The sequence below is a fragment of the Aspergillus nomiae genome, assembly GCF_001204775.2.
Source record: "Aspergillus nomiae NRRL 13137 chromosome Unknown contig00015, whole genome shotgun sequence".
Lineage (NCBI taxonomy): Eukaryota > Fungi > Ascomycota > Eurotiomycetes > Eurotiales > Aspergillaceae > Aspergillus > Aspergillus nomiae.
The window spans coordinates 146,624-161,995 of record NW_015378070.1 but is presented as its reverse complement, the minus strand read 5'-3'; the positions used below and the strand labels follow the sequence as shown (position 1 = coordinate 161,995).

Here is a 15,372-nt window from a genome sequence, read left to right as displayed (position 1 = left end):
ATCCGGAATATAATCCGGTGGTAGAGCTGTCACAATGATGCAGCATTCTTCGTATTCTCTAGTCATCTGCAATCCTTTGACCAATCGCTGTCGCGCAGAGTGAAACAAGGAGGAGTGGAGGGACATTCTGTTCTAGGTATAAGAGTAGCCTGCGGTCGTGAGAGATTCAGCGTCCAAAACATACTGCCGGAATCGAACGAACACATTCGGTATAATGTATATCTCCAAAGTCTCTCTCCTTTCTATCACCCTCGCCCTAGGAGGCTTAGCAGCTGCTGGTCGTTGCGGCGATGCTGATGCCTGCATTGGAACTGAGTTTTGCACAACTGCCACCTTCACCACTCCAACCGCGACAACCATAACAACTTGTGTTCCCACGCCTACCTGCCTAGGGGTCTATTGTAAGTAGCATTATGTATTGAACATGGACCGGTTAGATTGACCATGTCAAGCGAACTGTGTGTCTGGCGGTGGAGGTCCAATATGCTGCTCCACCTATTGTGCAGCTACGAAGTGCCGTCCCACCGATCCGAAATGGCCCGGCTGTTCGGAGGATCTCGGTGTTTGCTTAGCTGATGAGAACTGCTGCTATAAGAACAAGTGTATTGATGGCCTCTGCCGCAGAGTTAAAAAAACAGAAAAACGGGAAGTAGTGTTTTGAAGCAATCAAGGTCATGGTCGAGGGAGAATGAGGACGCATCATACGGTGGCCGAGTTACATGATCTATTCTGTCGATACCTACGGACTTGTCGTTATGGAAAACCCTGGTGGTTTACGTTCTAGATTGTTTAGTGTTAATGACAAGTGATCAAGTGAACAGCATTGTTTCTCTCTTAGTCAACTTCAAATCCCGTCTCGATAATCATTTATTTCACTTTTCAGCTTTCCAATACATCTTTCAAGTACGCTTTATGCCCGTATACCCCATTGGTAACCACAACTACATGTGTCTAACAGTTGAGGTTGACAGCTATTATCATTAGTTAGTATCCATATTTACACAAAGGGGGACTCAACACAGTACGTACCGTTGGCAAATAGGGCATAAGTGTCTGCATTCAACAGAGCCTGGCTAGCGCTCAAGGCAGTGGCAGCGTTGTATCCATAGCCAAGGTCGTCTGTTCCAGGGCTGTACACACCCGGGGCATGAGTAAACTCATGGAGGGTGGTAGTGGCTTGGTCCTGAGCGTGGCAGGTGCCAGTCAGCGCCGGGAGGTAGGAATAGTAGATGTCGCAGTTGGCGATGATGTTATAGGCCGGCAGGGTATATGCAAGCACGTTGGAGCTGCAGTATCCATACGCGTCGCTGCAGTAGTACGTGGTACTTCCGGAGGAGGTCGATGCGGCTTCGTTAGCAACGGCGTTCAGGCGAGCAGCAACCGTGCTGCGGGTAGTGCTGGACGTCGTCTTGAAGTATTCCTGGAAACGGGTAGCGGATCCTGACTGCGCCGCGGTGGCAGCTGCACGTGCCAGGGAGACAGTGTTTCTCAGCGCTGTCTGAAGAGCAGTCAATCTGCTTCCTGAACAGGAGGTGACCCTGGTACGACGGTCCAGGATCTTGACTGCCTGGGAGACAGTAGCGGCCTCGGCTGCATCAACATCGATGGAAAGCTCGTTCGAGTTGAATGGAATGTATCCAGTGACCTTGTTCTCAGTGGTAATAGGCACCAGACCGTTACTGTTGACGGTGATAGTACCACCCTCGGACAGGTCACTCGTGCTTGCAATGTCGAACTCGTCCTCGATAGTGGCACCAGGGGCAAGAGTTGTCAAGGCATCATCAGACAAGCCTTCAGTGATAAGGCGTTGCTTGATACCCTGGAACTGAATCTCGGTTGCTAGGCGACGTCAGTACATGTTTACAAGATGGAGGTTCGGAAGCATACCATTGCGGAACAGAGACACCTTTTGCACCGGAGCGGCATCTTTGAAGAAATTGAGGTGCACAAAGGTGACATCCTCGCGGCCAGTGTTCTTGACCACGGCCTTGATCCGAGTGTTGCCCACCTGGCTAAGAGTCACGTCAAGTCCTGGGGCGCCACCGGCAACCTCCACAGGAACGGCATTGAGAGTAGGTACCAGGGCCAGAAGAACAGAGGAGGCAGAAATGAAGCGCATCTTGAAGCTTTGAAGGACTTGAGGTATTGGAGAGGACTGTTGAGCTGGAATGGTCCGTTTCTGATGCAACAACAGCCGGTCGTCGCAGACCCTTTTATAGATGGATGTTACGCTTCGTACGACCTTGAATTGGCTTTCTATCACCCCTCAATTCTTCGTCCTGATGCTGCAGTAGCATGGGCCACGGAGATAGGCACTCTGCCTCTCGAACTGTTGGCATCTTCGAGGGGCACGGCCTCATCGTCTTCACCCCCGTGAAATTGAAGCAAGAGTCGATTGATGTTTTCCATTGGCTATGATCGAAGGCGTTGTGATAGAGCGAGCTATTCGGCAGTGGTCTATAATAGAAAGGCTCCTTGGCCCGGCGGAGAACCGCTGCACGCTATATAGATTTAGGAAGGTCCGTCTCAGAGTTTAGCACACCTGGTGCAATCGGAGAGCGAAGCCAAGATGTGGCTTGATGGTGTTTCATCAAGCAATTGATAAGCAGGCCTTAATGCCGTCGCAGCTCCCGGCTTCCCTTCTTGGCGGGAGTTTAAGGCCTTCTTGGCGTATCAGGAAGTCATTGTAGTCCTCAGGCTTCTTTATCAGATCGAAGTGGTGGTGTATAACGCGACTTTTCACGAGCTGTAGTCATGATTGAGCTTTAAAGTTTATAGTTCTTACATACATAGACCGGTTGATGTATATCCTCAGCTCTGACCTTGTGAGATCACGTTTATCCGAAATGAAACGCATTTTCATTCATCTTCGAAGTGTCCGCAGATTGCCGGATGGTGTCATATCAACTAGTGCTCGGGCCCGGCACTATAATGCTTAGTCGCAGTCCACAAAATGCCGAGTGGGTTTAGGTCAATCTAAATCCCTTGCAGAATGTAACCCAAGACATGAAAGTCCTCGGCATTCGATAATTAATCGTATTTTCCGTCAATCAAAGCGTTGGCTTCCGCAAATAAGTGGACAGCGGGGAACCCATTCCCTGTTCACCAGTATCACACGATACAGGGTTGTCCTTATTATTGGCCTGCTGCAATGGTGAATGCCGAATATTAGAAAGCCGTAGTTCATCGGTGCATTCCGGATTGTCCCTTATCAGACAGCTGAGAATCTAGAACAGGGGTTGAGTGGTTGCATATCCTTCCATCTCACAACTTCCGCAATATACACGCTCTTGAAAATTGTCCAAATCGTCTCCATTACACTCTTTGCGCAACAGGGTGAACAGCAACTATGAGTATTTCCCTTTCGCTGCAAGTTACCCTCACTCCGCCCATCATTCCAGCCTTCTCCGAGCCACCGACAGTGCCTATACGAGTAACCCTGCATAATCCCTCCAACACGCCGATCACAGTGCTCAACTGGGGTACCCCGCTGGACCCTAGCGCTAATGTCCTGAGCATCTTCGAGCTCCGTGATACAACCGAAAATCAGCCGGTGACCCTGCCAACTATCAAAATATCCCGTCGGATGCCACCTTCAGCCGAGGATCTAGTAGAGATTCCCGCGGGTAGTTCTGTTGAGAAGGAGGTTACACTGCCTCACGTTCCACTCACTATGGGACACGAATATTCCGTCCGGGTAAAGGGAAATTGGCATTCGGTTTGGGAGAGTCCTCGCGAAGACGTTACCGCAGAAAAGCTAGAGCAGCTTGGGGATGCCCAACGGGGCGAGTTCTCATCCGATGTTGTTCCCCTACGCATTAAATACGAGTGATATTGTCGCTTGTGGACTTCTTCCAAAGTTCAAGCCAGTTGTTATGTTGCTTTCGTCTGCTGTTCAGACACATGCGTACTGATCTGCGATCGATGATACTTTGACATCATGACATTATTGTGCGCTTCTAGGGACAACAGCAGAGCCAATAAGTGTTCTGTCTGGTCATGCGCTTTGTATTGTTAATCAAAACAAATTCATTGAGCAATTATGACACCTGATAGGAAAATTAGAACTGTGTGTCTTCCACTAGAGTTTTATGACTTGAAACGAAGCCATCCACTTTTTTACCATTCCCAACTCGATAGTTGCATGTTATACACAAAGTGGGCGTACGAAATCGCCGTATTTTGGCAGATACTTGAAGGTACTTACACGTTATTTATATGAGATAGCATCACAGACCAGTGTCATATAGCAGGTATGGGTAATATCCAGCCCGGGAGAGGACCGGGTCGCATATATATTCCAGGTACCTCAGTCCCGTATGTCGGAGGTTCAACCGATGCCTCAGAAGTGAAGTGAATGTAAGGCCATCGACTAACAGGGCAATTAGTCATCGACTGTTGTTGTGTTATTATGAGCCTTCTACCTCTCTTGAGAGACGCAGCGAACGTCTCAGCTTTACTTGCGCTCTGCACGATTGAGGTCCCGCTCCAGTGAAAGAAGCAAGACTTCTCATACATTCAAGTTCAATCGAGTCTTACTTCTCCAAAGCCAAAAACAGCAAGAAAGATATTCGCTGCCCTGCTAGCGTTATTCCCTCAAGACATGTCTTCCTTCGTGTACAAGAAAAAGCGTAGCGGCGATTTCCCGAGCTGCCGCATATGCCGCCTAGGTTTCGTGGTCGACCCAGGCGACCTAGACAACCTAGGCGGTACAAATGGGCTTTACGAAATTCTGCGCCGCCATCGGGGACTATACCCTCTATACCAGTTCCGAAAGAGATCGTTCATTAAGAGCTTAGACTGGTGCTGCTTCTACCGCGTGAGTAAGTCGTGATTCCTGTCCTTTAAACACTTGACCTGCACTTCAGCTGACAGCAGAGATAGTCCTCCATGATACTCGTAGTGACAATTATCGGATCTCTGGGGTGGCCATTCACATAGCGGTCGATCGCCATCATGACCAGGTGCCGGAAGCAGTGCCACGAGACAAGACAATTGGAGTTATCGGTTACCCTGAAAAGGACAGAGAGCGTCTGATACTGGCTATAGAAATTAAACAGGATAATGACACAAGTTCTAATGACCTTGTCGGCTACCATGTCCACGACAGTTGTTGGAAGTTACTTACCCACCACGCAGTTGGGAAGATTGCGAGGCGCGACTTGGCCTTGGTTGTCAAGAATCTGATCGTACTGCCCAAGGAGAAACCCCTACTGGCCGTAGAGGGTTGGAAAGACGTGTTTAGTGGCGAGCTCAATTTGGATGGTATGAATTCGCCGAGTCTGCAGTTTGACTGACCTTGACAGTACTGACACGAAGGTCATTATCCGAGCAGATCCGGCGAATATCGAAATCATTCGGCATCTAATCAAGGAAACTCGAACTAGAACTGACGCGCGGTTTTACATACAAGATCCTATCAACAGCCGTTTGTGCTACCTGCCAGTGGAGATACTGTATGAGGTTATGGATTACGTTTCCCCCAGCGACGTCCAAAATGCGCAGATCGCCATGGAGTACTCCCTTGGAGATGGGTACTGGCGCACACGAGTCCCAATAAAGCTATTTTACGAAGTGAAAAGTGTCTGGGATGAAACGCTGGACTGGCAAACTCTCTGCTTACAACTCGAATGGTGTTCGGACAGGAAAGACCTATCTTTGGACGATATATTGTGAACCGATTGGACAAGTTGCAGGCGTCTCTTAGTCAAGTGGCAAAGGAGCAAGGTGTGGCAGAGAGTGTTTAGTGGACGCGATACAATAAGCAGGAAGCGGATTATTATCGAGACGTGTATGTAGCACAGTCGCAATCTTTCCCTTGAGTGTTCTAAGCTACTCTGGGCATAATAACGCCGGACAGGCATAGGCCACTTTCCGTTGCTTTGCATATTCGGACACGATGAGAGACAACGAGTCATCATCAACCCTGAGGGTAGATGCTCATTCAGGTCTAAGTACTAGTCTATTTGGCAACGATCAGCCTAATTTACAAACGACGCGACGATGTGGACACGATAGGAACGTGTGGAATCCATATTTACTCAAGAAGAAAAAAAGGAATAGTGAAATAACTCCTGCGGCAGATCATCTGGATTTCTTTTCACAGCCGTCGATCCCGCCTTGATGCTCTCTCCGAGTCTCTCGAATTCCTCTTGTGCTTCTGCCGTGTAGAGGGTCCATTCAAACCTTAAGATTGATTTCCTTTGTATGTACTGGTCATTCGGCGACGGAAGAAACTTTGCAGTTCATCTCCCGTTTAGGAGACACTAACTGGAGGCTTCCTAGCGAGTTATGCCAAGGAACCAAGGACATGAAAGTTGAACATGCATCTCAACTGTCCTCGATCTTCTCCGTCAGCAGATCGCTTATAAGGTTTTGAAGTGGGCCTCTCAGCTAGCCACAAACACTTACAGATACACTGTACCGTGTGTATAAGGCCTGCTGTCGCTGTAATAAGTTATCTTAGAGTCTCCAATAGTATCTAGCATACGCCAGTGTCTTTCTTCTATGGTACCAAGTATTCAGAGCTTGTACAGGAAGCCTTGGCATAACAATCATATCCCTTCTCATGGAAAATATACACTAGTAAACCTTATATGGAAGTAAATCGGTAATCTAAGAAGCGATCTCGGCTGATATTTCAGCGAGAGCAACCAGTGTGTTCCGTGGCTGAGTACCGAGTCAGGGAGTGGGGACCACAGCTGGAAAGATGCCACTACGTAGGACTACCCCGTACGTTGTTTTGTGTTCCCCACTGCATCCACCACAGGACTTATTACAGAGTTTACAGCAAATATTGCTTGGCGAGGACCGAGGACAGGAAGAGCGGCACAGGCAGAGTTTCAGGCAATAGAAATAGTCTCGTTACCCCCCTTGGTTGTTGTTCTGATCTGATCATTCCATCTTCTGTTGGTTTCTATTGCCTTGTTTATCTGCAGAGTACATAGAGCTCTTCAATTCAATCAATTCAACAAAACTATGATCAGCATCGCCCAGGCAGTCAGCTATGAGCTGACAGATGACCGCAAGCTCAAGGCTGTCTTGCTAGATAACGACGGCAATGAGCATGAATCAGAGCTCTCCCTAGATGACTATCTTGTACTGGAGGATGGCCAGAAGGGATGGCGTAAGTTGGCTGTTTAATCAGTCCGATTGAATTTATATGCTTCATTGCTAATCCTCTCTACATGCTAGGCTTTCATTTTGAGGAGCACCAAGAGTATCATGATGGTTCTACTGCCAGTGTACACAATCTCAAAATTTTTATTCACGAAAATAAAAAATGGGGCCCAATGCTCTGTATGAGCTACAGGTTTATAGATCATTGTAACACCATGTACGATATTACTCAGAGACTAAATATGTCTCGATATTTCGGGAACGATAATGGCACGCTGCGCTTTAGGGGAGATGAAGAGTATGTTCACCCTTTCCTATCTATCTGGATGTATCTACCAGCTGCAGATATGGTTTTATAGCAGATATACTAATGGATATGCGTGTATGTGGCAGAATGGAGGGCGTGCCTGAGCCAGATGAGTATTGGCAGATGTACTGGGATGATTTCAACGAGGTGAAGAAGTACGCTAAGAACCCTAAATATCTGCATCATTTATACAGAGAGCGTGTCGGTCGAGTCTGGCGGGGATTCGCGTTGACAGAGGGTCATCACGATGAATTCGAATTTGTATTGCGCAGTATCCAAGACCGTCTCTCTAAAGAAAAGAATTCTTAGGAGGAAGCTGAAGAGGAAGATTCTGAATAGAGTATGAAAGGGTAATGTCTCTCTGGGAAGTCGAACTATATCTTGGATACAACTAAACTGGCATTTATAAGGACCCTTCTTGAGTAACTCATCAGTCTCTAAACAGTTTAGTCCCCATGTATACTACTTTGTAACGCGTAGAGCTGCTGTCGGGACGGATTTTCCAGAGATTCGATCTAACCCAAGCTTACCCGAAAGCCCGTGCAATATCTGTAAGTTCTCTGCTAAGAATTATTCTACATCTGTTTAGTACTGTAACTGGAAAAAAACAAGAGACATCTTAAATAATGCGATAGAAACAAATAGAATTTTATAGTGGCTGGGTACGCTCATCAAAAGGAAGATATATTTGGATATTTTACTCCGTACTATCAAGAATAACAACTGTTGGGATGGTAATATATTCATAAAATTATGGAGCCAGAATTATAAGGGTTGTTACCCCAAGAATTATTGTTTGCCTGTGATGGTCAGGTAAAGTATGCGTAGGAAAAAAACAAAAGATATCGTCAGCGACAGGATTTGAACCTGTGCGGGCGAACCCAACAGATTTCTAGTCTGTCGCCTTAACCACTCGGCCACACTGACTTGTTGATATTTAAGTTTTTGTTAGTTGAATACATGTCCGTGACGATATCTTTGCTTCTCAATCTCGTGCAGAACCAGCCTGCCTTGGCTGTTGTTGAATCTTTAGACAGTACAGTTTACGTATGAGGTTACTCTCCCTTCTCACCCATCTCTGAGTTATGTATGTGTTAAAAGTGTTCCACCTATATATTGTTTCATTTTGTAGGGCGGGTTTCACGACTTGTTGTTAGCTCAACTGCATGTGCATCAAAAATATATATCTACCAAATCAAGGATTATCTTGGAACGACTACTGGCTACATTCATGAGGATCCTTACTCCAAAAATGCCTTGAGTCTTCTTTGGAACGGATGACACATCTCAGTATTGCTGTTTTCTAGATGATTATAAACACGCGTAATCTTTAGCAGGATGCAATGCACATGTAACCATCAGGGGGATCTAGCTCCACATCGAAGGAAACTACCTTTCACTGTACTAATGGATCGATCGAATATGACGGGTCAATGTGTTCTCCACAAAGAGCCATGACGTTGTGGCATTCTACGTAGCCTGCTGATGCAGTCGATGCAACTCCAGAGATACGCTCAACTATTATCCGGGGTGTGATATCCAGTCAGATTCAGTGTTTTCGAACTCGGCAGTGTCTGAATGCAGTGACACCAGAAGCATATGAAGATCATGCTCATCGCCACTGGTAGTATGATAAAAAGCGCTGTAGTAAACCAGGCCCTACAAGATCCGAAGGAACTATCAAACAAAGTCTTCAGAATTCAAAGCTTGTCCCCACCCCCAACTAAAACAACACACAATGAGCGACCGCACGAACGAGTCTTATTCCTCCTCTTCTTCAAGTGACATGCCTGATGGTGTCGATGGCTCCATCTACGTAACCCACGATACAACGTACACATACGATGCCGATGCAACCATCAAGTATGGTGTCCGAGGGGCTAAACGCCTCAGTACGAAAAAGGAGACGACAACCGACATGAGTATCCACGAATACGAATCCCCTAGTGGCGAGGGAATCAAGAGAACTAACTTTGAGAACGGCCGTGGCCGCACGATTTATAACCCCAACACAGGAGCATACGATGAGATATTAGATTCTAGCACGGACGATGGAGATTATCACCATCGCGAGAAGCTTAGCGCCGACGGGGTTTATCAGCTGCGAGATATCGATTTGCATAAAGATGGAACGAGACATGTTCATCGCGAGTGCGACAATCCAATTACTGGGATCACGACTTCCGTACGGGGAACTATGAGCGACCGTGCTTTTGAGGCGGACTTTTAGTGCGTGCCGATTCTTATACGTTGCGTGTCTCTGCGTAGTGGTTAAATGCAAAGATTAGAGACTTAGCAATTCACGTCTTATAGTTGGTTGTTACGTCAGTGGACGCAGTTGAGGTTAAACACTGAGACGTGTGTCTGAGCAAAGAAATCTCAGTGATATTGACAGCTGACACTGCAACGCTGATTCCATCCAGATGCAAATCAAGACAAACTATACGTATAAGTATATTATATCAGGCATTACCAGGTATACCAGGCCTACATACACACAGTGCAGAAAACGAAACACAAAAGATCCAAAGCTACTGGAAAGTAACAATTTCACATCCGTGGCTACTTGCTATACCATCAGCACGGTTATGGAAGAAACGGCAAAACCAAAAAAGGTGACGAAAAGCTCCAGTATTCTAGTTTATGAGGGCTGAGCCACGCGATGAGCAAGATGTGGTCGAGACAAGAGTTAACCCAATCTGAAGAACCAAGGATTCGGATCAGGGATTAGGATGTCGGGCTCTGCTACTTGAAAAAGGATAGAAACATTCCTGGAGTAACTACCGGAATGTATGTGAAGGATGTTTTCATCACCCCTTGTGGATAAATTTCGATCTATTGTCAGCTTTGCCAGCATGTCCTCAACGCTAAATTTAGAGTATCATACACTATGCTTTATATATAATTTCAAGAATATTTATATGGTGTATGGACTGTTCACTACGAAACTCCACAGCCTGCACCTAGCCTGCAAGAGGTCTTCCGCCATTCTTTGCCTATGAACACGACGGTTTGTAAATAGACTAGTATGGCCATTATGACTCATCCGTGGCGTGGGAAGGGAGGGTCTCCTGGGAGAAGCTGACTGTGTTGATAAAAAAATTTATGCGTACGATTGATGCGAGTATAATTCATGGTTGGGAGAGGTGGACAGCCACCACAAGATTGTGAGATATGAACGTCGATTAGGGTTGATAAGAAGCGCAACGCTTGTATTAGCTGTCTGTTGTACATAAAATAACACCTCGGGTGCCGTTCGTTCTTTCGAGAGTTCTCCCATCTCTGTTTGCTGGCGACATGCTTAGAGCCCTCCGAATGGGCCGCGCGATTCGCACCAAACACTGTCGATGACGGGAATACTTATCGGGGATTCGTGTTCGCCGGGGCTAAGAAGGACCTGTTTCTCGGTACAATCGCGACCGCTGAAGATTGATCAGGAAAAATTGCATGTAGGTCGTGATGATGGTCGGGCACTTACAGGAAGACTCGGCAATATTGGGAAACGTAGATGGCTGTAACGTCTCTATAGCATTGTTACTTCGCGCCCTTAAGCTACACCAGAATCACTTGTACTTACTCTGCGTGGACATCAAAACACTGTTTTAATGGAATGTGGTCGACGTGAAAGCTTGACTCAGCCGTCTGAAAGCCAACCTGCACAACAGAGAAATTAGTAAATGTCTTTGTGTACTGTGGAAGATCGCATACGCTAGCTGTCTCTGCTGCAGTGCCTGTGGCCATGGCCAAGGCCAAACCCAGGTAAGAGAGATGCTTGAGTCCGTGCATTGTAGATGGGTGAGAATTGGGTGGAAGTCGTCCGAGTGAGGTGTCAGTGTCAAGTGTCTCTCGATGAGTGACAGGAGATTTCAACTCGTCGTGTATTTAGGGTGGTATCCCTTGCTAAGAATGGCCAGTTGTTGTTTTGGACGTTAGGGCATCCCTTGCGTGGATGAAGGGAACACCAGCCACATTCCAGTACGCCACCTGCTCGGCGTCTAACCTTCGCTTTCCTGGAGTTCGTTGAAAAAAATGCTTCATTTTCCTCCGGATAGGATGAAATACGAGACATTGCATGCTTGTTGAGTGTTTCGGAAAGGGTCTCTGCTCTTGTAACCAGATGCGGGTTTGCACGGGGTACATGTTTCACGAATACCCCATCACGATTCAAGAGTTTATGTAGGGGAATTACCTTCCCCCTTGAAACTTATTCACACGCGTCTGATTGAAAATGGACACTGTAGAAGGGCGATGTTACGATCAGAGACGAAAAGCATTTGTTACTATTCATCCCTCTTGAAATCACCCCGTTTCCATGTCAAGGGGGAAAAGGGGGTTCAGCTGTTGCTCAATCCCCAAAACGAGATCCTGCATGTACCTCTACCACCTGGAACCTTCAATCCTCTCCAACGTCATTTGTTGGTTTTATCGGTATGAGAGCCGTTGAGTCGTGTATTTGCATCCTCGGCTTGGGTAGGGTGTAAAGATCGTTCAACGGTCGACCTTTGTAGACGAAAGCTAGTGTGCTCTATTTCAATTCATTCGCAACATAACTTATGGTTACATGCGGTGAATCCACTGGCATGGACACCTTCTTGATGTCTGTCGGTTTGGGGCTGTGTAATGTACGGAGGAGGAATCTGATAAGGGTTGGCCGGTGGCCTTGCTCAACTACCGGTAAATCATCCAGTACAACCAAATTACCGGATTCTGGGAGAGGCTGGCTTCGAGATCTGCCATCAGGGTCTGTGCGGGGAGACTACTTGACAGTAAGTCATGGAAAGTGCATCTCATATTCCAAGACAGCATGCGAACGTACCGTCGCTGATATTATTAGCCCTTGGATGTGGGGTAATGCTAGAGCTACTGAGTTAATACGCATATGCATAGGTCTTTAGCCTTATTCACAGTTTATAGATAGATGTAGCGTGGGGAAGCCCATATCAAGAAAAGAAAGTTTAACAGAATATTCGACGGCCTCGAGTCTGTACATTATCGGCCACAAGCTACTCTACTATTATCTTTTGCTAATTATTTTCTTACGCCCTAGGCAGAAGTGTAGTCAAGCATCATAACAGTACCCAGCTCCATCTAGTGGACATAGGCGACCGTGGTGTCTCCCGTTCCAGTAGTCGGAGCCGTCAATCTTGAATAGTACAGAGCTATAGACCTGTAAGTAAAGGCCGGGAAAGCGTGTCATGATGCTAATAGGGCACATGACTCGTAATCTACTTCGTAAGCGAAGGATAATGCCAGGTGGTATGGGCTATTTGCGCCAAGGATATAGTCTAGACCAGTAGCGTTTGTCGGCAATTGAGTAGCAATGGAATATACCGGCTGTTTAATTAATGAGTCTTGTCCCTCGGAATCTATTGTACTGCAGCCCTTTGACCCCTTTTCCTTTCACCTATTAGTCCTCTCTTCTGCCCTCTATATGTTGCTCTACAAGCTGCTGAACTCGACATGATACCCCCGTGTTATCTGCTCCACAGTCTTGAGAATACGATGGTTTCTACAGAAGAAATAAACTTCCCGTTTTTGGCTTTCTGGGCAGCGAAATAAGCAACACCAAGCAATCCAGAGGCGAATTTGCCTGGAACAATGCGTCTATCAGAGGCGCGGCATTGTCGCTCGGCAAGTCTTAGCGTCAAAGCAAATCGGCCTCGGCGCAAACCAGCTCACATCGGTATATTTTACGCCGAACGCAGTGCGTTGGAAAATCCTCTATCTTATTAATCTAGACGGAGATCCCCGCATCTCAGGCGATGGGTTCTAGCCGGCAATGGTCCGTTTTCCCAACTACCGTGGGGCCGTGATCTCCACCGCATGGGCGACATCGAATGGCTCGTTGATAAGGCGCTATCCTTAAGCACGGCCACTCGGGAAATGAGCACGGGGACCCCGCGTTTTCCCCGTATGGATCGGCCTGTTTGGCTGTCTCAGGAAGAGTAGGATGGGTCCGCGTAATCGTGCTGGGGCCCACACCTTGGAATCCCCTATAGCTGGATTAATGCCCGTTTGACAACCCCTTTCCTGTTCTCTAGTTGCTCTTGTGAGAGAACAAAATTTGCACAGCGATCATGTCGTCAACGGAGTGTACAACATCCCAAGGACACGCGCCTGGGAAGGCAGAGTCAGAGTTCCTAGAGAAGTCGGAGGCCGACATCCAAAATGTCGATGCGACAAGTCTACTCTCCGATCAGCATCGTGATTACCTCCTTCAACGACATGGCACCTTAGATCTGGATCCAATCCCTAGTATGGATCCGGCTGATCCATACAACTGGCCGTTATGGAAGGTGTGTTGCTCCTTTTTCGTTCCTGTTTCGTGGTGCTATTGTTTCCTGCGGGCTTTCTCGTCATGACTGCCAGTGCTAACCTACATGGCTGAATAGAAAGTTGCAAATCTCAGCTTGGTAGCCTTCCATGCGTGCATGGGAACCTTCACGGCCGCCGCAATCATTCCCGCCTATGAAGAAATCTCCGAAGATGTCGGCGTCTCTCTACAACGAGTCAGTTATCTGACATCGCTTCAGATCGCCATCCTAGGAGGTGCCCCGTTATTCTGGAAACCGCTTTCCCAGCGCTTCGGACGGCGCCCGATTTTCCTCTTGTCCCTCATCTTCAGCTGTGTTTGTAACATCGGCTGCGCAAAGAGCCCCGATTACGCTTCAATGGCAGCATGCCGAGCTCTGGTATCCTTCTTCATCTGTCCAGCGATGGCTATCGGAAGCGCTGTTGTCGCAGAGACCTTCTTCCGACGGGAGCGAGCACGCTACATGGGAATCTGGACGGTGATGGTGACATTGGGAGTACCCGTCGGCCCCTTGATTTTCGGATTTGTCGCTCAACGCGTAGGATATCGATGGATTTACTGGGTGTTGGCAATCGTGAGTCATAAAAAATCCCTCTAGCACTTCGCACCACTAATACAGACTCTCAAATCAGACCAACGCCTGCGAGCTCATCCTGTACATCTTCTTCGGTCCGGAAACCAGGTATATCGGCGCCGAAGTGCAATCCAGTGGCTCGCCTTTCAAACGAGAGTATCTCTCTGTCGGACGAATCGATCCCACGCCATTCCGCCTGTCCGAATTCTTCCATCCCCTCAGCCTATTCACCAACATCCCCGTGCTCCTCGCAACAATAGCCTACTCCATGGTCTTCCTCTTCGCCTCCGTCCTCAACTCAGTGGAAGTCCCCCAGCTCTTACAGAGTAAATTTGGACTCAACGCAGAGCAACTGGGCCTCCAGTTCCTCGGCCTGATCATCGGCTCCCTCCTCGGCGAACAACTCGGCGGCTTCATGTCAGACATGTGGATGAACGCCCGCGCCCGTCGCATCGGACACAAGCCCGCACCGGAATATCGTCTCTGGCTGAGCTACATCGGCTACCTGCTCGCGATCGCGGGAAGCGTGGTGTTCCTGGTCTGTACCGAGCAGGCCACCGAGGGTAAATGGACCGTGGCTCCCGTGGTGGGCACGGGGATCGCGGCGTTTGGGAACCAGGTTATTACCACCGTGCTCACGACGTACGCGGTGGATACATATCCTCAGGATGCGGGAAGCGTGGGTGTATTCATTAACTTTGTGCGGTCAACCTGGGGATTTATTGGACCTTTCTGGTATGTGAATGTTCCCTACGTGGTGTGTGTCTTTCACTAACAATACTAGGTTTCCCAATATGTTTGAGACGGTCGGTATTGCTAAGAGCTCCGGGGTAGTTACGGCTTTGATTATGGGCGCGAGCTTTCTTCCGACTGTTTATTTGCAGATGCAGGGTAGAAGGTGGCATGCTGATGGAGTGGTTGACAAGTGAGGTCCTGTACCTCAAAGGACAATGAGTCGATGTATATAATTATTTTGAGAATGCCTTGATACTGAGTCAAGTTCATATAAGTCTAGAAGTCTCACTGAAGTCTCTACGAAAGTACATCCATCATCTATTG

At 47.7% G+C, this 15,372-nt stretch overlaps 5 protein-coding genes across 5 annotated transcripts; 4 read left to right on the top strand and 1 right to left on the bottom strand.

Moving 5' to 3' along the window:
- Positions 1-951: 951 nt before the first annotated feature.
- ANOM_001474 (metalloproteinase) lies at positions 952-2,119 on the bottom strand (the record flags this gene model as incomplete). The annotated part of the gene is made up of 3 exons (XM_015546731.1): positions 952-971; positions 1,030-1,839; positions 1,888-2,119. 3 exons carry the CDS (start codon positions 2,117-2,119, stop codon positions 952-954), a joined length of 1,062 nt encoding a protein of 353 aa, XP_015411283.1.
- A 1,230-nt stretch (positions 2,120-3,349) lies between these two features.
- On the top strand, positions 3,350-3,832 carry ANOM_001473 (uncharacterized protein; the record flags this gene model as incomplete). Its single annotated transcript, XM_015546730.1, has 1 exon — positions 3,350-3,832. One exon carries the CDS (start codon positions 3,350-3,352, stop codon positions 3,830-3,832), a length of 483 nt encoding a protein of 160 aa, XP_015411288.1.
- Positions 3,833-4,603: 771 nt separating this feature from the next.
- ANOM_001472 (uncharacterized protein) lies at positions 4,604-5,676 on the top strand (the record flags this gene model as incomplete). The annotated part of the gene is made up of 3 exons (XM_015546729.1): positions 4,604-4,823; positions 4,885-5,265; positions 5,336-5,676. The coding sequence occupies 3 exons, from the start codon at positions 4,604-4,606 to the stop codon at positions 5,674-5,676; spliced, it is 942 nt and encodes a 313-aa protein (XP_015411245.1).
- A 3,488-nt stretch (positions 5,677-9,164) lies between these two features.
- Positions 9,165-9,656, top strand: ANOM_001471 (uncharacterized protein; the record flags this gene model as incomplete). Its single annotated transcript, XM_015546728.1, has 1 exon — positions 9,165-9,656. The coding sequence occupies one exon, from the start codon at positions 9,165-9,167 to the stop codon at positions 9,654-9,656; it is 492 nt and encodes a 163-aa protein (XP_015411286.1).
- A 3,847-nt stretch (positions 9,657-13,503) lies between these two features.
- ANOM_001470 (putative MFS multidrug transporter) lies at positions 13,504-15,236 on the top strand (the record flags this gene model as incomplete). Its single annotated transcript, XM_015546727.1, has 4 exons — positions 13,504-13,722; positions 13,819-14,313; positions 14,372-15,048; positions 15,098-15,236. Coding segments are annotated over 4 exons (1,530 nt in total), but the record flags the coding sequence as incomplete, so codon positions are not given.
- Positions 15,237-15,372: the final 136 nt, after the last annotated feature.